At 43.8% G+C, this 25,117-nt stretch overlaps 1 protein-coding gene across 1 annotated transcript in view; it reads left to right on the top strand.

The window, feature by feature from the left end:
• ACSS3 (acyl-CoA synthetase short chain family member 3) overlaps positions 1-23,569 on the top strand; it is a 130,790-nt gene extending 107,221 nt beyond the window's left edge. The window contains 6 exon segments of the mRNA XM_077807714.1: positions 420-483; positions 13,594-13,675; positions 14,710-14,832; positions 22,839-22,938; positions 23,034-23,209; positions 23,495-23,569. Coding sequence (XP_077663840.1) covers positions 420-483; positions 13,594-13,675; positions 14,710-14,832; positions 22,839-22,938; positions 23,034-23,209; positions 23,495-23,569 — 620 coding nt within the window.
• The last annotated feature ends 1,548 nt before the right edge of the window (positions 23,570-25,117 follow it).

Below are 25,117 nucleotides of genomic sequence, written 5' to 3'. Positions count from 1 at the left end.
TCGTTAGTTTAAGGCGTAGGGTATTTGTGGTGGGGATGCTAATAGCAATCTTTAACTCCTCTATTTTGGTACCCAGAAATTCTATAATTCCTTTTGTTGTCTGTTCCTGCTCGAAACTGAGTGTGACGTAAGTGGGCATTCATCAAATTAAGGTTTATAGACTGAGTGAATTAGTGTGCTGCAAGCCAGGGTATGAATCTACTACGTACTAGCTTCCTGTGTAGACCCTGTTACTGCACACTAGATGTTCCATAGTGCTCTGTATCAGGGTCTACCTAGCCGGTTAGTGCATTGTAGATTCTCACCCTGGCTTGCCTTGCACTAACTCCCCAGGTAGACAAGCTTTTTAGAAATTGTCCTTGTCCATCTGAAAAGTACCATTTGCAAGGGAAAAAATGATCTCTTTCTTTACTTTGCAGTGATGGTTCTGGATGACAACAAGCAACCAGTGAAGGCCAAGACTTTAGGAAATATTGTGGTAAAGTAAGCAAGTCAAAACTTACAAGGTGTCTTATAATTAAGGGGAGCTGCCTTCCATGAAAACTGTTGAGAAGGGCAAACTATTATTTTTTGGGAAAGACCTAAATAGCAGTGGCACATAAAGTAAGGAAGATGAGAGTAGAAGAGCATGGCTGTCTCTGATGTTGATTTTTAGGAATCTCTCACTTTACCCTGCAACACTAATATGGGAGCACTCAACTCACCTGGTACAAAAGGCTTAAAAAAACCCTCTATACTGCTTTTTTTCCTTAATGGCAGCCTTCTTTGCCATGTTTCTTATTTGCAAGCATAAGAACAAGTCTGATTCCTGTGATGCAAGAGAACACTGCCATGTCTCCGACTTCCTCCTGATTCCGTGGAGGTCTTCAGCGTCACAGAATTACATGCTTGATTTCTAGGAGGATAAAGCAATGACTGCTTGCTGCTTCATTGTCTAGCTGGCTCAACCTAAAGCAGCATTTGCAAATTGTTAGGTTTAGAATGATTGTTTCCTCATCCTACTAAAGCAAGAGCCCTTCTGTTATCTGAAAGTGTGGTTTGTATGGAAAAGGTTACTTAGCCCTGGTCTACACTAGGAGTTTAGGTCGAATTTAGCAGCGTTAAATCGATGTAAACCTGCACCCGTCCACACGGTGAAGCCCTTTTTTTCGACTTAAAGGGCTCTTAAAATCGATTTCCTTAATCCACCTCTGACAAGTAGATTAGCGCTTAAATCGGCCTTGCCGGGTTGAATTTGGGGTACTGTGGATGCAATTAGATGGTATTGGCCTCCGGGAGCTATCCCAGAGTGCGCTATTGTGACCGCTCTGGACAGCACTCTCAACTTAGATGCACTGGCCAGGTAGACAGGAAAAGGCCCGCGAACTTTTGAATTTTAATTTCCTGTTTGCATGGTCACCTGCAGCTTGCCACGCTGGCCAGAGCTCATCAGCAGAGGTGACCATGATGGAGTCCCAGAATCGCAAAAGAGCTCCAGCATGGACCGAACGGGAGGTACGGGATCTGATTGCTGTGTGGGGAGAGGAATCCGTGCTATCAGAACTCCTTTGCAGTTTTGGCATTACGAAAACATTTGTCAAAATCTCCCAGGGCATGAAGGACAGAGGCCATAACAGGGACTCGAAGCAATGCCGCATGAAACTTAAGGAGCTGAGGCAAGCCTACCAGAAACCCAGAGAGGCAAATGGCCACTCCGGGTCAGAGCCCCAAACATGCCGCTTCTATGATGAGCTGCATGCCATTTTAGGGGGTTCAGCCACCACGACCCCCGCCGTGTTGTTTGACTCCTTCAATGGAGATGGAGGCAACACAGAAGCAGGTTTTGGGGACGAGGAAGATGATGATGGTGAAGTTGTAGATAGCTCACAGCAAGCAAGAAGAGAAACCGGTTTTCCCGACAGCCATGAACTGTTTCTTGCCCTGAACCTGGAGGCAGTCCCCCCCGGACCCACCCAAGGCTGCCTCCCGGACCCGCCAGGCGGAGAAGGGACCTCTGGTGAGTGTACCTTTTAAAATACTATACATGGTTTAAAAGCAAGCATGTTTAATGATTAATTTGCCCTGGCATTTGCAGCTCTCCTGGATGTACTCCCAAAGCCTTTGCAAAAGGTTTCTGGGGAGGGCAGCCTTATTCCACCCACCATGGTAGGACACTTTACCAAACCAGGCCAGTAACACGTACTCGGGAATCATAGTATAACAAAGCATTGCAGTGTATGTTTGCTGGCATTCAAACAATATCCGTTCTTTATCTCTCTGTGTTATCCTCAGGAGAGTGATATCATTCGTGGTCACCTGGTTGAAATAGGGTGCTTTTCTTAAGGGGACATGCAGAGGTGCCCGTTCCTGCTGGGCTGTTTGCCTGTGGCTGAACAGAAATGTTCCCCGCTGTTAGCTTGTGAGGGGCTAGCCACGTGGTGGGGGGAGGCAAAATGCGACCTTGGAACGAAAGCACATGTGCTGTGTATGTAATGTTAACAGCAAGGTTTACCATGAAAGAGTGTAGCCATTGTTCTAGAAAATGTGTCTTTTTAAATACCACTGCCTCTTTTTTTTTTTTTTTCTCCACCAGCTGCATGTGATTCAGTGATCACAGGATCTTCTCCTTCCCAGAGGCTAGTGAAGATTAGAAGGCGAAAAAAACGCACTCGTGATGAAATGTTCTCTGAGCTCATTGTGTCCTCCCACACTGACATGGCACAGACTACTGCGTGGAGGCAGACAATGTCAGAGTGCAGGAAAGCACAATATGACTGGGAGGAGAGGTGTCGGGCTGAAGAGAGTAAGTGGCGGGCTGAAGAGAGGGCTGAAGCTCAAATGTGGCAGCAGCGTGATGAGAGGAGGCAGGTTTCAATGCTGAGGCTGCTGGAGGATCAAACCAATATGCTCCAGCGTATGGTTGAGCTGCAGGAAAGGCAGCAGGAGCACAGACCGCCGCTACAGCCCCTGTGTAACCAACCGCCCTCCTTCCCAAGTTCCATAGCCTCCTCACCCAGACGCCCAAGAACGCGGTGTGGGGGCCTCCGGCCACCCAGCCACTCCACCCCAGAGGATTGCCCAAGCAACAGAGGGCTGGCATTCAATAAGTTTTTAAAGTTTTAAACTTTTAAAGTGCTGTGTGGCCTTGTCCTTCCCTCCTCCACCACCCCTCCTGCTGCTTCTCTTCTCCACCACCCCTCCCGGGCTACCTTAGTAGTTATCCCCCTATTTGTGTGATGAATGAATAAAGAATGCATGAATGTGAAGCAACAATGACTTTATTGCCTCTGACAGCGTTGATCGAAGGGAGGAGGAGAGGGTGGTTAGCTTACAGGGAAGTAGAGTGAACCAAGGGGCGGTGGGTTTCATCATGGAGAAACAAACAGAACTTCACACCGTAGCCTGTCCAGTCATGAAACTGGTTTTCAAAGCTTCTCTGATGCGCACCGTGCCCTCCTGTGCTCTTCTAACTGCCCTGGTGTCTGGCTGTGCAAAACCAGCAGCCAGGCGATTTGCCTCAACCTCCCACCCCATCATAAATGTCTCCCCCTTACTCTCACAGATATTGTGGAGCACACAGCAAACAGTAATAACAGTGGGAATATTGGTTTCGCTGAGGTCTAAGTGAGTCAGTAAACTGCGCCAGCGCGCTTTTAAATGTCCAAATGCACATTCTGCCACCATTCTGCACTTGCTCAGCCTGTAGTTGAACAGCTCCTGAATACTGTCCAGGCTGCCTGTGTATGGCTTCATGAGCCATGGCATTAAGGGGTAGGCTGGGTCCCCAAGGATACATATAGGCATTTCAATGTCCCCAACGGTTATTTTCTGGTCTGGGAAAAAAGTCCCTTCTTGCAGCTTTTGAAACAGTCCAGAGTTCCTGAAGAAGCGAGCGTCATGTACCTTTCCTGGCCATCCCACGTTGACGTTGGTGAAACGTCCCTTGTGATCCACCAGGGCTTGCAGCACTATTGAAAAGTACACTTTGCGGTTTATGTACTCGCCGGCTTGGTGCTCCGGTGCCAAGATAGGGATATGGGTTCCGTCTATGGCCCCACCACAGTTAGGGAATCCCATTGCAGCAAAGCCATCCACTATGACCTGCACATTTCCCAGGGTCACTACCCTTGATATCAGCAGATCTTTGATTGTGTTGGCTACTTGCATCACAGCAGCCCCCACAGTAGATTTGCCCACTCCAAATTGATTCCCGACTGACCGATAGCTGTCTGGCATTGCAAGCTTCCACAGGGCTATCGCCACTCGCTTCTCAACTGTGAGGGCTGCTTTCATCTTGGTATTCTTGTGCCTCAGGGCAGGGGAAAGCAAGTCACAAAGTTCCATAAAAGTGCCCTTACGCATGCGAAAGTTTCGCAACCACTGGGAATCGTCCCAGACCCGCAATGCTATGCGGTCCCACCAGTCTGTGCTTGTTTCCGGAGCCCAGAATTGGCGTTCCACTGCATGAAGTTGGCCCATTAGCACCATGATGCCCACATTGCCAGGGCCCCTGCTTTGAGAGAAGTCTGTGTCCATGTCCTCATCACTCACATTACCGCGCTGATGTCGCCTACTTGCCCAGTATCGCTTCGCCAGGTTCTGGTGCTGCATATACTGCTGGATAATGCGCGTAGTGTTTAATGTGCTCCTAATTGCCAAAGTGATCTGAGCGGGCTCCATGCTTGCCATGGTATGGCGTCTGCACAGAAAAAAGGCGCGGAACGATTGTCTGCCGTTGCCCTGATGGAGGGAGGGGCAACTGACGACATGACTTACAGGGAATTAAAATCAACAAAGGGGGTGGCTTTGCGAGAAACTGAATGGCCCCCTCAAGGATAGAACTCAAAACCTCAAGGATAGGACTCAAAACTGGGTTTGGCACGCCGTTGATTTCACAGAGGGAAGGAGGAGAAAATGAATACAAACAAATCTGGTCTATTTCTTGTTTTGAGCCACTTCATCTATCTTTATACATCTTGCTGGCAGCAGACTGTGCAGTACGACCGCTAGCCGTCATGTCCTGGGTGCTCAGCAGAAAACGGTGCAGTATGACGACTAGCCATCATCTTCTGATGGCTGGAGGTTAAAAGACAGTGCACTGCCGGTAGGACTGAATCGCCACGAGACAAAACTTAAAAGGGAAATGACCTGGCTGAGTCACTCCCATGTTTGCCCAGGCGCCCGATTAAAAGAGTACCCAGGACTACGTCAATGACGGCTACCAGTCATACTGCACTGTCTGCTGCCAAAAGGCAATTAACTGCTGCTGTGTAGCAATGCAGTACCACATCTGCCAGCACCCAGGAGACATACAGTGACGGTTTGCTGAGCGGGCTCCATGCTTGCCGTGGTCTGCACAGATAACTCAAGAAAAAAGGCGCAAAACGATTGTCTGCCCCTGCTTTCACGGAGGGAGGGAGGGAATGGGGGCCTGATGATATGTACCCAGAACCACCCGCGACAATGTTTTAGCCCCATCAGGCACTGGGATTTCTACCCAGAATTCAGATGGGCAGCGGAGACTGCGGGAACTGTGGGATAGCCGCCCACGGTGCAACACTCCGGAAGTCGACAGTTGCCTCGGTACTGTGGACACACTCCGCCAACTACATGCACTTAGAGCTCTTGTGTGGGGACACACACAATCAACTGTATAAAACCGCTTTCTACAAAACCGGCTTCTATAAATTCGACCTAATTTCGTAGTGTAGACATACCCTTGGATTCTGTCCCAGAATGGCCACAGCTCAGATGAGGAACATGTATTGAAAGACTCCATAGGCAAGAGAATCATTGTTGTTTTTCTTGCTGTGTCTTCTCTTTGATAACACTTGACAGCAAACTCCTTTGTCTCTTCAGTGTTTCATAAACACTAAAAGTCACTTTAAAATGCACACCCTTTTTTATACCTTCCACTCCACTCCACTCCCCAAAGGAGATTTTAGTTACAGGGACCTCAGCTTAAAGCCACTCTAAATATTGACTGCTTTTCTCTTATCTTGTTTTCTGCTTTCTCATCATCTTCAGTTTCCATTGTATCTGCTCCCATGGCACATGCCTGTTGCATTTCTTGGCTGTTTTACAGGAAATACTTGGGGTTACTGTCCTTTTGGTCAGCCAGGTACCCCTTTCTGATTTACAAGCTAGGAGAGCAGTGCTAGGTCAAAAACATCCTTTGGAGGGCTGGTAAGTAACATACTGGAAGTTTAACATTGGTCTGCGTTAGAACTGGTTGGAACATTTTTGGCTAAATTAAATTTCTTTGAGATGTGCTCAAAGTCAAAATGTTTTATGCAGACATATCTGTTTCAACTAAGTTTTTGTTGGGAAATCTGGAGAGGAGGGGAAGGAAAGCATGACTGACTGAGACCGTAACTGGGTGGTTAGGACATTTGGCTGGAGATGTGGGAGAGCCAGGTTCAAGTCCCTGTTCTCCCTGATTATGTGTGATCTGGGATGGAAAAACTCCACTTTGGTTCATGCAGAGCAAACACTTGAACCTGGCTCTCCCAAATCCCAAGCCAGTGCCCTAACTTCCTACCTCTTTTCCTCCCATAAATTTAAAAGCTCAATTTCAGTCAGAAAATGGACACTTTTTGACACATGGCCATCAGAAACTTTTTCCCTTAACGGTACCCATTGGGTGGCTTGAGCATCTTCTGCTCTGATCACTGCTGCATGCAGGTATAAAGGGCAGAACTGTTCCCACGCCCCTTTCAGTTCCTTCTTAACTCCCACAACAGTCACTGGAAGCCCTGTTCATTACCAGAAGTTTTCTCTCTGCTCTGTGTACAAAGTATAATTGTAGTTGGTTAATAAATTTATTTATGGTCAAATTTTTTTATTGTTTTCCATGTTTTGGGGTTCTACCCCCAGCACTGAGGAATGCCTCCGTTGCTGGGCTTCAAGCCATGTGCTTGTTGCTCAAAACCGATGCTAGTGAGTGACCTGCACAGTAGTTGTCTTAAGTGCCAGGGCAAAGCACCTGTGAAAGACTGGTGCCGGATTTGCTGTAAATTCAAGCCTAAAACAAACCAGGATAGGAAGGCTAGGCTGAAGTTCCTGCTGATGGAGGGGGCACTCGGACTATGCTTGAGGTGACCTGCTCCAGCTTGGTGCTGAGTGCTGCAGCTTCAGTGAAGGTACGTCTCCAACGTTGTCAGAGTCCCAGCACTCATCTCCTTCACTTGTGCCTAGCAACAAAGAGGCGCCAACCAGGGGAAGATATCCACCCTCAAAACCCGAAAAGAGGGATGAGAAGGATTTGAGTAGAGTACATCTGAAATCCAAGCATTTCTCCTCCAAATCAGTGCCTAAATCAGTACAGTAGACTCCTGGTGCTGGACTTGATGATGCCCTCTCTGGTGCCAAAGTGGCACCATTGTGGCATAGCAGTAGACAGATATGATCTGAACTTGGGGTTTCAGATGACTGTCTGTTGTTTTAGATTGCAAAGTTCACCCAGTCACAACTGCATGAAACTGTTTGAGGCTCCTGGGGCATGTGGCCTTGTGCACCTATGTGGTTCAATATGCCAGACTGCACCTCATAATTCTACAGGGTTGGCTGCTCAGCGTGCTGTCACCATCTGGACTCGGTAGTGAAGGTGCCCTCTGATGCCCTCACCTCCCTAGCTTGATGGACAATTCCAGCTAATGTATGTGTAGGAGTCCTTTTGCCTCCCTGCAGATGATGCTCATGTTCGTGATCAATGTGTCTGCCTTTGGCTGGAGGACCCATCTGGGTTCTCTGCAGACTCAGAGTTTAGGTCCGCAGAGGACTTGGCTTTCCACATCAATGTCAGAAAGTTGAAAACTGTTAGATTGGCCTGTCAAGTTTTTCTGCTACAGATCAAGGGAAACATCCTTTTAGTCCTCACAGAGAACACAGCAGCAATGTTCTATCTCAGCAAGCAGGGAGTAGCCCGCTCTGTCAAGAGGCTACGCTGCTTTGTGAGCTTTGCACTGCCAACTCAATAGGTCTAGAAGCTTCTTATCTACCAGGGTCCAAAACAATCTGGCAGATCACCTGAGCAGATCATTTACAAGACACCACAATTGGTCTCGTTGTCCACATCTAGTCAGATACATCTTCCATTGGTGGGGGTTTCCACAAATAAACCTATTTGCGAGAAGGATCAACAGAAAGTGTCAGCAGTTCTGTTCCCTACAAGATCACAGCCTGGGTTCCCTGAACAACGCATTCTTACTACTGTGATCAGGCAGGCAGCATCACCGTTCCTTTCTTCAGTTCAACAGCTACTAGATAGCTTATTGTACCTAAAACACTGAGGTTTGACTGCTAGTTCTGTGAAGGTATATCAGGCAGCTTTCCAGCATTTACTCCTGAGGGAATTCTGCGCCAAAAAATAAAAAATTTGGCACCAAAAAAATTAAAAACTCTGCGTACAATATTTTAAAATGCTGCAAAATTCTGAATATTTTATTTGTCAAAATAACACAATACAATCGTGCAAGTTTCAATTATTTTGGTAATTTATTTCAAAATACCTGTCAGCAAGTATGTCTGTAACAATACAGAGAACAAAAAGATTCCCCCATGAGTAGAAAATTAAAGAAACCCTTACGACAACCCAGTTCCTGTTTCTCTGTTATGCTTTTGTCGGGCACCTCAGTCTAGGTGTTTCACACATGCCAGCTGGGCACATCTTCGGGGAAAACTCTGCCCCTCCAGTCTTTTAGTCAATTCTGTTTTTTTTCACCATGTCCCCGTAGATTACTATATTTCAAGTTCCCAAATAGAGAACGCTGCCGGGGTGAGAGGGAGGTGCAGGAGTACATTTGAGGGGTGTCGAAGGGGATATTTGGGGGGTGCTGGAGTTGGCTGCACAGGACCCCCCAGCCCAGACACCTGCGCCCCCTTTCCCCCCCAGAGTTCAGCTGTGGGGCCAGACACCCGCACCCCCTCCCTCCAGAGCCCAGGTTCAGGCACCACTCCACACAGCTTTCGTTATTGTCCTACTGGGCAGAAATGACCTGTATCTGCTCATGGGGGAGGCAAAATTTAAAGATTTGGTTGCCTCCTGGAACAGGTCGAGTCACGCCCCCTTCTGGGAAGGGGCCTCCCCTTAACCTTCCTGGAAAGCAGTGGCCCCTCCCTGCAGCTTTCAGCTGTTGCTTCTGCCTCTCCCTGAAGGGTGCAGCTTGCCAGCTCCAGCAGCTGTTGCTCAGGGAGGGGACCTGAACACTCTACGTGACTGAGCAGGGTCAGCAAACTCTGGCAGAAATCTGGGGGGGCACGTGACCCTGTGTTCCGGGCACTCTGCTTATTGTGCAGCCCTGGCCCACATGCCATCTCCTTTGTTCAGGGCATGCTGGGAACTGCAGCCCGCCTACGCCTCTTGCAGTGCTGCATTGCGATTTGGGGAGGCGGGCTTTGTCAGGTCCAGCAGTCCCTAGCAGCAGCTCTGCAGCACCAGTTCTGTGGGAAGAAATGAAATTCTGTGCAGAACATTACTTTTGTGCAAATTCTGCATTGCACAGTGGTGCAGAACTCCCCCAGGAGTAAGCATTCCATCCCAAAGTAGATAATTGGTCTGTTTTCTCTAACAACATGTTTATAGGGTTTTTGAAAGGGCTAGTCAAATTGTATCCTTGGTTGCAAGACCACCTTCTCCCAAGCAATCTAAATTTAGCGCCTTTAAGACTTACGGGTCCCTCTGTTTGAGCCTTTGGCTACATCAATGAATGAAAATGGCATTTTTGGTTGCCATCACCTTGGCCAGAAGAATAGGAGAGCTGCATGACTTAACGGATGGGCCTCTCTATACAGTCTTCTTTAAGAACAAGGTTTACTTGCAGCCTCATCTGAGGTTTTCCCAAAGGTGGTATCATCTTTCCATATCAGCCAGCCAATGTACTTACCTGCACTCTGCCTGAAGCCACATTTGTAGATTGACAACCTGGTCCTCAATCAACACATTTGCTTCCTATTGTGGTGTTGTTCAGGACTCGAGAGACAATGCTAGGGTTGAGCAAGTTGTTCTCCAATCATGACCTGTCCTCCTAACCCTCTATGTCGGAGATCTGGCAAGATGAAACTGAGGGGGAACAGGGAGCCGCTCTGTCCTTTATACCTGCATGCAGTGGTGTGTGTCAGCAGGAGGAACTCAAGCTACTCAGTGGGTACTACTGAGGGGAAAAGTTTCCAATGGCTATGCGCTGGGCAGACAGGCACCAAGGTTGGATTGGACATGTGCAACATGTCCAGAACAACAGGTACTGAACAGGTTAGTAACCGTTTTTTTCCAAATATCAGCACTCAACAAAATATTTTGAAGCACTTGACTGTTTGCCCCAAAAGTGGAAGAGGAAGAGTACTCATTGGTGAATTTGGTGATTTTGTGGCAGTTAAGCTGAACTATATTTGTTATATATTCATGTATAGCTATTTCTGTATCCTGTATCATCTTTTATTCTAGGTTCTTGTCATTAATGGCCTATACTGTAGGGGACCTTTTAAAGTGTCGTTGCCTGGCTTGGTAAAGCCAACAGTGAGCTTTCTTAACAAGTTTCCCTTTTTAAAGAGCTTTAAAGATTGTAAGGGTATTTGTATTGTGGGTTTTTATTCTGTCCTCCCAACCCCCATCTTGACTTTTGCTGCAGTTGGATGAGTTGGTGGAGAAGGCCGGGGTGGGGAATCTGAATACTTTTTGTATTGTGTAATTCCTGGTAGAATACCAGTACGCTATCCTCTGTTGTTGCAGTTTGACCTTCTGTTGGTGGGGGGTTGGGTCTGCATCCAGCTGTATTGCTTAGTGGCAAGAGTCTGTGGCTCCATCACCTGATGGTGAGAGTCTTTAGGGTCAGCGGTAGGGGAACCCTGGTCCCTCCCTGCTCCACCTGGTTCCAACCATGGCCCTATGACAAGCAGGTCGGATATGCACCTAAAGCTGTCCAATAAACCCATAAAAATGGGCGATATGGGGAGTGGCTAGATACCCCATGGATGTTCATACACTTTACTGGGAAGCGTCCCATCAGCTGAAACTCTGACCACATTCTGTTGCCAAATACATCCTTCTGGTCCTCTTAAAGTGAATCACGTGGAGGATAGCTGAGTCTGACCCTGAGAGGCCCATCAACTTAGGAAGAACAGTGATGATTTAGCTTGTTTTGCCATGGCTTATTCTGTTAATACTTTCTATAGAAAAAAGAAAAATTGTCCTTTTGTGTTGATAAAAGTAAATCTTGTAGTGTAGATGTGGTTGACTTGCTAACACCATTTCCTGTAGGCTAAAGTCCCACATACAGTTTATATTTTATCTGTATGGACACTGCTACGCTACTGGGGAATGTTTCAGTGCTGGAGGTATTGTCCTTTGGATAGTGTTATGAATCATAGTGGCGTTTGTCAGTATTTGGTGACTGCCAGGGTGAAAGTGAAGATCTCATGTATGAGGTATTACTTGGGAGTAATACATTCATCCCAAATTCATACCAGGAGACCTTTTATGGCACATTATTGAATTGATCTAATATATGCATGCACGCTGTCTCTCTCCTCTTGCGCTCTCTCTCTCTCTCCCCCACCCTGCATTCAGAGTTAACCTTTATAGAATCCCAGTTCATCCCCCTTTGAATTTATATCTTTTACTGTTAAACTCAGTTTCCGTGAACTTTTTATTGACAGTCAACACTGTGGAATTAAAATCACCTGTGTCAGCCCAGGAAGCTTTGCAGCTTCTTCCCATCTGACAGGTATTATGTATGTGGAATGCTCCTTCTCCCATCTTCATCACATTCAGATGCTGACTAAAGTGGCAGAAAGGAGCACATATTGAGAACTCAGCTGATGGTGCATTTCAACTTTTGTCATTTCTATTTTCTTCTATGAATTAAACCCAAATTATTTTATATTTGAAAATATAGGTTTTTACCTTTTTCTACCTTCCTCCCCCCCAATAATTACTGCAGTTTAATCTGCATAATTTCACTTCATTTTTGTACAATTAAAATAAGTATAACCACCTGAAAATGCTGTGATCCAGATCCTCATGACTTTGAAGTCAATGGTGCTAGGACAATTTACACAAACTGAGGTCTGATCTTGTGTGTATTTATGTATTACAAAATGTGTGTATCCATGCAGAATATAGAATCATAGAATATCAGGGTTGGAAGGGACCTCAGGAGGTCATCTCGTCCAACCCCCTGCTCAAAGCAGGACCAATCCCCAACTAAATCATCCCAGCCAAGGCTTTATCAAGCCTGACCTTAAAAACCTCAAAGGAAGGAGATCCCACCACCTCCCTAGATAACCCATTCCAGTGCTTCACCACCCTCCTAGTGAAAAAGTTTTTCCTAATAACCAACCTAAACCTCCCTGATTGCAACTTAAGACCATTATTCCTTGTTCTGTGATCTGCTACCACTGAGAACAGTCTAGATCCATCCTCTTTGGAACCCCCTTTCAGGTAGTTGAAAGCAGCTATCAAATCCCCCTTCATTCTTCTCTTCCGCAGACTAAATAATCCCAGTTCCCTCAACCTCTCCTCATAAATCATGTGCTCCAGCCCCCTAATCATTTTTGTTGCCCTCCACTGGACGTTTTCCAAATTTTCCACATCCTTCTTGTAGTGTGGAGCCCAAAACTGGACACAGTACTATTCCAGATGAGGCCTCACCAATGCCGAATAGAGGGGAATGATCACGTCCCTCGGTCTGCTGGCAATGCTCCTACTTATACAGCCCCAAATGCCATTGGCCTTCTTGGCAACAAGGGCGCACTGTTGACTCATATCCAGCTTCTCATCCACTGTAACCCTTAGGTCCTTTTCTGCAGAACTGCTGCCTAGCCATTCGGTCCCTAGTCTGTAGCAGTGCATGGGATTCTTCCGTCCTAAGTGCAGGACTCTGCACTTGTCCTTGTTGAACCTCATCAGTTTTGTTTTGGCCCAATCCTCTAATTTGTCTAGGTCCCTCTGTATCCTATCCCTACCTTCCAGTGTATCTACCACTCCTCCCAGTTTAGTGTCATCTGCAAACTTGCTGAGGGTGTAATCCACGCCATCCTCCCAGATCATTAATGAAGATATTGAACAAAACCGACCCCAGGACTGAACCTTGGGGCACTCTGCTTGATACCGGCTGCCAGCTAGACATGGAGCCATTGGTCACGACCTGTTGAGCCTGATGATCTAGCCAGCTTTCTATCCACCTTATAGTCCATATAGTCTAGATGTATTTGTGCCAGTTGCTTTATCTTGGGCAATCTTTTAAACTGAATGATGATGACAGATATTTATAGCACTTCTTTCACATTTACTACGGCAAACTTTATTTTACTAAAAGTTGGAGGCCCTAGTTTTCTATAAAATGTATCTGCTAGCTGTATCTTCAAGTTTAGAACTATATGAATGTGATTTATCAGTAGTTTATGAAATACATAATTTTCAGAATCATCTGTCACTAAGTAATATAGGTGTTAAGGGAACAGTCTTCCAATTGCATAATCCTCATATGCTTACCTGACTCTGAGATATGAATTCAGTTCTATCACATTGTGATTATCTATTATACTATGCATCATTGAAGTTTTTGAGTTTGTATCTTATTATTCTAACTACTGCACTTTTTTCCTTTTTAATGTAAGGTTGCCTTTGCCTCCTGGAGCCTTCTCGGGTCTCTGGAAAAATCAGGAAATATTCAAGGAGTTATATTTCCAAAAATTTCAAGTAAGAATTGCAAAAGGAACTATATAAACTACCAGTAATGCTGTGGCATTGAATGACCTTAGTTAGTAGTTAGGATTCTGTCATTTCTTCTTTTGATGAGAGAGCTTTGATATGTATCTCTGTGTAAGATTAAAAACTTTTAAAGTTAAACCTTTCATTGTGCATAATATTAGAATGTAGTCACTCTCTTTTAAAGAAAATCTAAAAAATACAGTTTGTCTTCTGTGTGGAGTAACATATGCAGGAGTGGAGCATGACTTTAGGGAGGGGAATCTGTACATAGATGAATAAATTATGTTTCCCCCATCAGATCCATACATGGAAGAGATTGTACATAAGCTGATCTCCTCCATACACAGGGAGGGGTGTGTGTGTGTGTGTGTGTGTGTGTGTTTCCTATGCATGACCAAGAAGGAAGATTCGGTCCAAGGGTGGAAATAGCGGAGGGAACAGATTTATGTGTGGACAAGTTGTCATTTTGTGGTCTGGCAAGGTGTTGCTATCATGCTTCTGGGTCAAGATATTTCCAATAGAAACAGGAATATCATGAGAATTTGAGTTCAGTTTTGCTGCCCCAACCTTTAGAGACAACGCTGCTCTTCCCCTGGGCTCAGGAGAGCCCCATCTTCCAGGGGTTCTGAGTGAGCGGAGAACAGGCTGAAAAGGTGTGAGTGGACTTGCAGGGCATATGCTGTTCCTGCTGACCCCACCAAGCTCGCTTGGGGAGGGGAACCCAATCTGTATTATGAAATCAGAACAGTGAATAAAGTGTTTCAGAATAAAATCCATATAATGAAAAAATTATAATTGGGAAAAGAAGGAACTGCAGTTTATAAAGATTTTTCAGCTGTAAAGTTGATGTGATCCTATTTCTACACCGCACGCATAAACTTTAGGTGGGAGGTGACTATATTAAAGAGGCCAGTAACTTTTTTCATTTTGAGTGAGTCACTCATCCATTTTGCTGGTAGAACATTGCTGAGCTGATGACCCTAGTATTAATATCAATTTATTTCTTGTGGTTTTATTTTCAGGGATACTATGATACCATGGATGCTGGGTACATGGACGAAGATGGCTACTTATATGTCATGTCTCGAGTTGACGACGTGATCAATGTTGCAGGTCATAGAATTTCTGCAGGTGCAATTGAGGAGGTGAGCACAAACTTAACAGTGAAAATGGGTACAAAGAAAGCTGGCATCACAGGGTACGTCCACACATTGAGTGGGAGCCTGTGGAAGTGAGTCTTGGAGCCCAGGTTGACAGACTCAGGTTTGCTGGGCTCACACTAAGGTGCTTAAAATAACTATGCAGACATTGTGACTCGGGCTCTGAAGCCGAAGATGGGGGTGGGCTTCAGAGCCCAAGGTCCAGCACGAGCCTACACAACTGTTTTTAGTGACGGAGCACAAGCCCTGTTGAGCCTAAGTCTGTCAAGCCAGGCTCTAAGACTCACTGCCACAGGCTGCTGCTCGCTGTGTAGATGTGTTCACAGAGACTGAAAACCTCAACAAAAATACGTTTTATTTTTTTCTCAGTTGTGTACTTGTTGGTTTTGATTTCTTTGGGGGTGCAGAGGTTTCTAAGATTAAAACTTTTGGAAAGTTTTTTAAAAGTAGTTTTAGGGTGGATTTCAAAAAGGGCTCAGTGTTGGCTTAAACTCTGCTCCCGTTGAAATCATTAGGAGTTTTATTATTGGCTTCAGTCAGAGCAGAGCTAAGCCAACTCTAAACGCTCCGAAAATTCCACCCTCACATCCTAGCTCACGAATGCAATATACAGGTAACTCCACAAGTTAAAACTATGCATTTTAAAATAGCATTTTAGACTCATTTCCTGATTCACTGACCTGTCCAGATCTACTGTAATTGCCAGAAGATCTTGGATTTCCCTAAAGATCTTGCAAGTAAAGGAAGCCATGCAGGGAGTACAAGAAAATCCTCCTTATTTGGTATTAGGCATGTTGCTGTACTTTTCTCTAGACTCTGAACTTAGCAGTTAAGTCAAAGGAGAACTAATTTTGCAATATTTTGCTTTACAAAATATCTGTTTGCAATCTGTGGGTTGACCTGCATATTTTATATAACATTTTGGATTTTAAAGAGTAGAAAACTTGGAAAAAAGCCAGAGGACAGATTTTTGGTCTCTCTGGCTGCAGAAGCCATTTGGGTTGCACAAAAGCAGCACATAAACCCCATGGAACCACCTTCCTAAGCATTTGCATTATATAAGGGGAATCTCTGGGTGGAGTACAGTGGTATTAACAGCTCTGCACCATGTCATCTCATCCTCCAGGGACATTACTAGGGGATCCCTGCTCCCTGGTGCTCCCAAGATACTGGAATGTCCTTTTAGGCCTATGAATAATCTGTTTTAAATTAGAGCTACTCTAACGTAAGAGTGGTAGACTAGTGTACGTTGGCTCAGAATTGGGAGAATGTAAATGTCATGTAAAGCCACCTTCCCCTCCCACCCCACAATCCTGTAATGAGCACACCACCTGGGAAGGGATTCTTCCCTCCGGTGTGGCCCTTTAGTGAAAGGGCTGTCACAACACCAGATTTAGGTGGGGAGGATCTAATCAACAACCCCCACCCCCCGATATGGACTTTGCACAAGGTAATTTATGCTGCCATATGAGACCCATGCCTCAAGCCCCTGGCATAGGGGGTATGTCTAAACCAGGAGGCAGTGGGGGGAGGTGCAACAGCATAGCACTTCAGGGATTGTGCTAACTTAGGCTGCCCCTCAATGTTAAGTTATTCAAGGGACCACACTGGCTCCTAAAGCAACCCAGGATTAGGAGGCACAAAGATGACTTGAATATATACAGCACAAAATCTTGCCACTGGTCTTTTACTTCTGTATCGTTAAACAAATTATTCAGGCGTTGTTCCTTGTCTTTCAGGCTGGATCTGAAGCTGATAAAATGGCTGGTGTTGTGAATTACCCAATGTTTAGTATTGTACTACTTTATCTCTGTGTACCATGTGAGCTTTCTTCTTTTCTTTAATTTAAGTCACTTGTTTTTCTCAGTCTTCTCCCCTACTGTTTTGTAATTTTGTTCCCCTGAAAACAATATACACTTAATCACACGAAAATGTTTAGTTTTTCAATTCACCTTTTAAACCAAGCTAAAAAAAAGCTAGACTGTAAGTAGTTTACAGAGCAAACTGCTATTTAAATGAGCAAACATTAACAACAACACAATTAAGTCTTCAGTAAGATCAGTAAATACAGAATTAGAAGCTCAGTGAATCTTCCTTTAATTAAATGACAGTCACCTTGTCAAGTATGCATATTTATCTCCATTTCCATTATAGCTACATGTCGTTTAGCAAGTTTTTCTGCAGATTTTGACTATAAATTTCAACTTCATCATGTTCCAGTAAGAGTTGTTTATTTCACCAGGGTTTTCTATAAGTATCATCAGGGCCCTGTGAAGCTACAGAAGTTACCATTTATCCTGTCGCTCAATGAGTAGTTGTTACGTATTTGTGTTAATTTCATCTTCCATCTTGTGGTGTGTGTGTTTCAGCTGGAATTGCTTGCCTTTTCTCTGAAGCAAGGGATTAATACTACAGGGATTTAGCATGACTAGTCCCCTCCTGACTGTCTGGCGGCTGCTGCTGCTGTAGAAAACAGGAATACATCCTGTTTCAGTAACTACCATTCTAGAAACACTGCCTCTTTTTAAGTATTTTTTTCTTGTTTCTTATTTTTACAGTTTTTCAATTACTTTTGGCTGTTTCTATTTTCTATATTTCTATTTTGCACGCTTGTTAAACTTTTATTTTATTTTTTTAAAACGTTCTACCATTTTTTAAAGCTCTTGTCTGGTTCTTATGAATATGGAACCCTTCACTCTTATTCAGAATTATCTATAAACTTTTGGAACTCCACGGAGGGTACCTGGTCCAGTGTCAGGTGAGGGGCCTGAAAGACTGCACTGGAAGCAGTGGCTTTAGAAGGCCTTAGTCCATAGGCCAAAAAATGGGAAGCTGAGAACTTAAGGAAAGGTAACTGTTTACTCTGAACCTTCGGCAGGAGCTGGGACCACAACGTCAAGGGCAGGGTTACAACTGTGTTTTTTTGTATGGTTTCCCTATGTTGTATCAGTGTGTTTATGTTTTTCTGAGGTGCACTGAATTTTTCATGATTTTTCCTCTGCTTTGACTTTATTTTTATATCCCACTCCCAAGGGTTTAATTAAGATTTTACCTTTTCCTTTTGTGTGTGTTCACTTTTCTAGTGGTTGTCTCAAGTTATGTCTATTCTATTCTATTCTTTACCCACTTACTTGTATTTTCCTTGATATATACAAAAAGCAGCTGTGTCAACTAACACTCCTGACTGAGCAGGCAAAGGAATCTTCAGGGGGTGCCATTAAATGATAGACAAAGACTTCCATTAATGGAAATTTGACATTTTGGAACCCAACAGTCAGGGCAGAATAGCCCTTCCTTTTAATGAGGGAATTCTTAAACCTGCAAAAGGAATTATAGACTACTCCAGCATCTCAGCAATCTGAAAGAGAACTGAACAAAAGAATTAAGGTCCCCTTAAAGGGTTAGAGTATTTTTATTCGCATCTGCCGCCATCATCTCTCCTTCCTTCCCCGGCCCTGAAGAAGAGCTGTGTGTTGTTCGAAAGCTTGTACCTTTCACCAACAAAAGTTGGTCTGATAAAAGATATTATGTCACTTATCTTGGCACCATCATCTCTAGTAGGTACTGCAGCTAATGAAGACCACCTCATGAGAAAAAGAGGCAAAGAAATTGGATCTGTTTGGTCGTAAGAATTATTCAGTGATATCTCTTCAGGTCAGGATTGCAAACTACTTAGCTATGCTAGCCAAATACAGTTATATACAATGGGACAAAATTGCAGATTTTTTGAAAGAGTTACCTCAACGTCTGAAGGATGAAATTAAATTGATTTATTGCAGAAAGCGCTTTGCAAGCAGTTTTAGACTCTGCAGACATAGGAGCTAGATCAGTCTTCACTGGAATTTCCATGAGAAGGGACTCACCTTTATCTGCATCACTGCCTAACTGCCTAACGAGGTTAAAAAGGCAGTTCAAGACTTACCCATCAAGGGAAAGGATATATTCAACCTGAAACATTACGTTCTGTGAAGGATTCTAGAGCCACACTCAGATTACTGAGGCTTCACACCTCATGTTTTAAGAGGAAAGCAATATAAGTGACTGTTCTCTTCAAGGCAGAGATCTCAACCATGTATTTTGTTTTATCCTAATTTTATTATCAGAAGCAGCAAGATCAGTTTAAAAAGAGACAGAGATTCTAAAAGAGAAGACTGTCTTCTTCATTCTCTACTCAACCATCTCATTCTCAGAAGCAACGATTTTGATACTTCAGTGGAGATTACTGCACCAGACTGTGTGGATTGGTACCCTTCCCTTCCCCCTTTTGGTAACTGCCTTTCTTTTTTCAAGAGTGCTTGGACTTCAATAACATTGCATTTTTGGGTCATCCAGACAGGATACACCCTCCAATTCCATACCATTTTCCCCTCATGCATCTTCCTCATACCTTTTTGGGGACAAGTCTCATGCATCAAGAAAAACTGTCACTACTGGAGTTAGTGGAAATGTTGTTGGTTCCTTTAGCCTTTGGGGGAAAGGGATTTTATTCCCTATACTTTCTTATACCAAAAAGGTATACTAGACTAGGTGCTCCATAGTAGACCTCAGGCTCCTCAACACTGTCATCACCAACACAGAATTCTGCATGGTGACTCTCACATCCATCATACCTTCTTTATATCCCATGGATTGGTTCAGTGCACTCGATTTGTAAGATGCATGTTTTCATGTTGCAATACATCACTTGCACAAGAAATGTTTTCGTTTCCAAGTTCTAGGTGATCGTCATCAATGCCAGGCCTTTCCGTTCAGACTCTCAACTGCATTGCAAGTGTTTACAAAATGTCTATTGTTAGTATCCACCCATCTTCATCATTGAGGGATTTATGTTTACCTGTCTCTTGATCTTAGCTCCTCTAATCAGGGAGGATCAACTCAACAGATCTCAGACTCAGTAAGTTCGAATCTACATCTGTTCTTAAACTTGGTTCTGAAGTTCAATCTCAGTCCATACAATTCCTTGGCATACATACCTGCCTCAGGAGAAGTTCCAGAATTTATCTCGCATATTTATTTTCAAGCCTGAGATTGGTCTCAAGTACTCATATCACACCCTTTGCCAGACTGAGGGTGAGACCTCTTCAGTCCTGGATCAGGTCAGTTTACCATCCAAACATCCACAGAATGATCATCCCTTCATTGGTGGCTAGAACCAAGCAATGTCTGTTGTGGGTGCCTTTGACTCCAATATTTCCCATTCAGATGTTAGTCACCAATGCATCCACAAAGGGTTGGGGCATTCAACTGGCTTGATTCCAGATCTATGGACTCCTGTGGATTGTTCAGATCACATAAATGTTACAGAGCAGAGCAATTTGCTTAGCCTGCAAATAATTTCTTCCCTCATAAAGAACCAAACAGTATACGTTTTGAAGGTTTAACAGATAAAGTTTTCAATAACAAAATATTACATGGTACATTGTGCTTGTGAGGTTATTTAAAAACTGAAACTTACTGTATCTTCTCTGCACTCTGCTTTTCATATTATTGTAAATAACTTAATTCCATTAATAACAGGATAATTATCTTAATTCTGTGCCAGTTAGGGCAAAATATGCATATATAATCACAGCTACCTTAAAAGTATAGACTGCTTCAGCATATTGATATCATGTACATGTGTGCTGCAAAAATAGTGTCAATTGAACATATAAACTAGGAAGCAAAGAAATGATCAGTGGATTTGTATGAGAAGGTTTCACATGCTTTATGACAGTTGCCCTGCAACCTGAGGCATGTATTATTGGATTTAGATTACTGTCCGTCAATAGCGTGGGAGTGAAACTTTGTTTTTGCAATAGGCTATTTCTTTGAGGAAGTGTTGGCTCATGCTAATGACTTATCCTTTTGGCCTTGTTACTTTAACTCTTTGTAAAAAAAACAAAAACAAAAAAACAGTGGCTTGGGACAATGTTAACTCATGGTGAATTTTGGGTACGTTTTGCATACTATTTTATCAGCCAATGGGGAGAGCATTAATGGATATTATCACTACTATAATTCCTACAGGAAGGGTTTGATTAAGAGTTGGACCACTAACACCTGTGGATCCAAAGAGTTTCTTAGGAGGGAAATCAAGGATGCCTATCCTATAGTTTTTATAATCATGTTGGACACCTGGATCCCTAATTATATATGAAGAGCAAAACAGAGTATCTAAAGGGCAATAGTCAGGATATCTGTTTTGCAAAGCTGAAGTGTTTCTTGCCCAGGTAAACTGAGGTCTCATTTTACCTGGGTTTTGACTACATTATGAGAGGAAAGGGAGAGGAGTCTCAGAGATATCTGAAAGATAGTAGATGAAGGTCTGTCCATTCATTCATTTCAGCTTCCTTCAGTTGCAATATGCATGTGTAGGTTCGTACTCGTGAGCGAATTCTTACAGCACTCCATAGAGTTGCTCCATGCAGGCTTTCTGAGGCAGGAATTTTGCCTTCATATGTGTTTGCACAGCGCCTAGTACACCCGCAAACAGTCTTCATCCACCTAAAAGTCCCTAAAGATGGCAGATTAATTTTTCTCTGATTGTGATCCACCAATGAGGACTCTTCTCTTCAATTTCAGTCTCCCTTTTTCCTCTTTAAGAGGTCACCAATGAATAATGGGGAAATTATACAGGCCATCGTGATTTTTTTTTTGTACGGTTAGGAAAGTTCCCTAAGCAGGAGATGTGACTAGGAGGGAAAGAGACACATTTTTATATATGTTAATTTGATACTTCAACCTGACAGACAAATGTGAAGCAGTAATAACTTGTGGGTTTATTGTTGCTGGTTTGGATTGGCAGAAAGTAAAATTTCAGATAAATTACTTATGTAACTTTAGCCCCCCAGAGTATGTACGTACGTACGTTTACACACACACACACACACACACACACACACGAAAAGTACAATGAATATAAGAAAGGGAATGAAAGGAAAAAAACAACGGGGAAATAGAGGGGGAGTGGTAAAACAGGGTTGCATTCAACTCAAGGCCCCACAGGCCTATTAGTACCATAGTCTGAAAGGAGAGACACCGAGCAATGTGTCTGCACACAGAGTTCAGGAGTCCTGGGCAAAGTTCCAGTCCAATGGTGAGTCTTGGGTGCTCCTGGTCATCTTTGGCACCAGTAAACTTCCCCCAACAAACCCTTCCCGTGCCGCCTTCTGCCTCTCTCTGCAAAGCCACACAGAGTGACCGCCTCCTCACTTAACTAGCTAACAGCCTCCCTCATTATTTCCAATGCAAAGTTTTATAAGGCCCACAGCCCCATGCAGCTTTGGGCAGCAGTGATACTGGATCCAGCTCTGGTCTGTCCTTCTCAGGCGATTCCTCCCTGGCACAGTGCTCCCCCTGGCTCCTGTTCTGGGGCATCACCGATCAGCCGCTCTGCCCCCTCCCAGGCTTCAGACAGGTTATTGACTGTTTCACTCTGTGAGGGCCTGCTTGCTGCAGCCCTTCTGTCTGGACGGACACGCACACGCGCACACACATGGACACACCCCCCGTTGCTCTCTTCCCTTCTCTCTGCTCCCCCACCCACCAATAGCACTTCCTCCTTCTGGAACAATCAGGGTTCATAGAGTTTCATTATACAGTTTTTTTCATAGTTATGGTTGAAGAGGCTCTTTAGTTTCAAGTCCCTGCTTTCCGTATGATTGAAAAGATTACAGGTAGATTACATATCTGAATTGGGATAGATCAGACACCCAAGAATGTACCAGCACTCACTTGCTCTTTCCTCCCTGCATAACTGTGTGAAACATCGATCATAATATTATATTAACATAACATTTTTCCAGCTAAGATCTTGTGGGATGTGTTAAAATTGTCATTTTAATATTGCTATAAAGAGGACATTTAATTATCTTTTCAATTGTATGTTGTGTTACCTAGGGGTTGTTCTTATTTCCATCCAAACACTAGATTGTCAATGCAACCTGCATATTAATTACAGTAGAATATATACTCAGCTATTTGAGGTTTTGTTTTGTTTTTTCCCTCAGTCTGTTCTTTCCCATGGAGCTGTGGCTGATTGTGCTGTTGTTGGCCAAGAGGATGCCTTAAAAGGTCTTGTCCCATTAGCGCTATGTGTATTAAGAAATGGTGAGAGCTCATTACTGTTCATAGACTCGTGTATTGTGTCCCTAAGATTTGTATAATGTTGTAAAGTAGTTACAGCATCTGAAATTCCTCACCAGGTATAAAGATAGAGGAGGAGAAAGTTTTGGAAGAAATTGTTAAGTACGTTCGAGAAAGCATTGGCCCGGTGGCAGCTTTCCGAAAGGCGGTATTTGTGAAACAGATACCAAAGACACGTTCCGGCAAAATACCACGTTCTGCTCTTTCTGCTCTTGTCAATGGCAAACCATATCAGGTAAGCTCTAGGTGCTCTTTAACAAGGGATGCTAGCACATCAGCAGAAGTGGCTTTATCTTTTTTGTTTCTTTAATGTATTTTGCTATTGGTTCACAATATCTGATATTGTAATGTCATTTTATTTTTGCCTGGTATATTTTATCTTCACAGTCTTTATAAATGCTTTCTTCTTGATTACTTTAGAAAAATTAGCATTAGAGGAGTTATTGAACTGATTGCTCCTCACTGTATGTGGTATATGGCAGTTCTCTATCATATGTTTATGTATGTTCTTCCCTCTCAGATAACTCCAACCGTTGAGGATCCTGATGTGTTTAAACACTTAGAAGAAGAACTGAAGAAAAAAAAAATAATGTGATTTTTATCCATCAGACAGTGTCTTTTAACAGTAAACTTCCAAACGTCCAGAATACATGAAGAAATTTTCTATTTGGTAACGCAGTTATAGAACATATTTTAGATGTCTGAAATAACCTGGCGCTAATTTTATTACTACAGAACTGTTGCTGCTTTCTCTGTCATGTCGTCATCATCATGGACAGCGAAACATTCTGAGTTTTGGCAGTGTTTGTCATTTGTATTATACTGGAGGTTTAGACAGATAAGAAGTAGATACTTACAGTAGAGAGTTTTAACAGAGCCCTGTAAAGAGGGTTCATAAATTCATAGAGTTCAAGGCCAGAGGGGACTGTCAGATCATATAGTCTGACTACCATATTACACGGGTTTTTAATTTTACCCGGTAACAAAGATCGCATTAGCACCTTTTGCCACAGCATCGCACTGGGAGCTTATGTTGAATTGCTCTACTATGAACCCTAAATCCTTTCCAGGATACAGCCTCCCATTCTGTAGGTATGGCCCGTGTTCCTTGTTCTACTCCTGGTGGAATTCTGTGCCAAAAAAATTAAAATTCTATGCACAATATTTTAAAATTCTGCAAAATTCTGCATATTTTATTTGTCAAAATAACACAATATAATCACACCAGTTTCAATTATTTTTGGTCATTTATTTCAAAATACCTGTCAGCAAGTATGTCTGTAACAATACAGACAACAAAAAAGATTCAGGAAATGTTTTATGACAAATAGATTCCTTACTAGGCATATTAATGCAGAACTCTGAGTAATAATTCATTTAAACTACAATACAGAACTGTATTTCCCGTATCCCTCAGAAACAGAGCAAAGGCTTGGGGGAGTCAGGGGTAACTGAGGAGCTGAGGGAGAGGGAGGTAAATTGCTGGGAAGGAGGCTGGGTGTGAACTTGGAGGGCTGTTTGGTATGGGTGAGTAAAGTATGGAACAGGTATTTTTGGGAGGGGGCAGGGAGGGATTGTTAAGGAGCTTCCCCCATGCAGACCCTGGCTTACTCCTAGCCTCTCCCATTCAGTCAGGCACATGGACCCCTGTCTCCATGAGTCTCCCGCCCTCACCCAGCCACTCCCCATCACTATGTAGCTCTGCTCCACCTCCCCTTGTCGCCATATGGCTCTGCACCTCCCTCCCACCATGGCCCCATGCCTCCACTCCCATTCAGCCCCTGCCCCAGTCCTCCCCCTAGCCCTTATGAGCCCGTCTGCCTCTCCCTGCAACTTTGGTGGGCAAACGGCAGAACTGCAGCAGTATTTTGGCAGAAGCTTTTTCTGCTTGAAAAATTAGAAATCTGTGGGGCTCATTAAATATGTGCGCACACAGTAGCACAGAATTCCCCCAGGAGTACTTGTTTTTAGATGTATAACTTTGCATTTGCCTGTATTTGGATGCATTTTGTTTGCATAGTCCCCGGTTACCAAATTATCCAGATTGCTCTGCATGACTGGTGAAATGGTAAATAATGATGAGGACTGGGCAATCTATGTCATCTGCAAATTGGATCCCTAGTGATTTTTATATTTACTTTCA

This window comes from Eretmochelys imbricata, chromosome 1 (assembly GCF_965152235.1).
Source record: "Eretmochelys imbricata isolate rEreImb1 chromosome 1, rEreImb1.hap1, whole genome shotgun sequence".
Classification (NCBI taxonomy): domain Eukaryota; kingdom Metazoa; phylum Chordata; order Testudines; family Cheloniidae; genus Eretmochelys; species Eretmochelys imbricata.
Note: the sequence above shows the minus strand (reverse complement) of the source record. Positions and strands in the feature narration are given on the sequence as shown.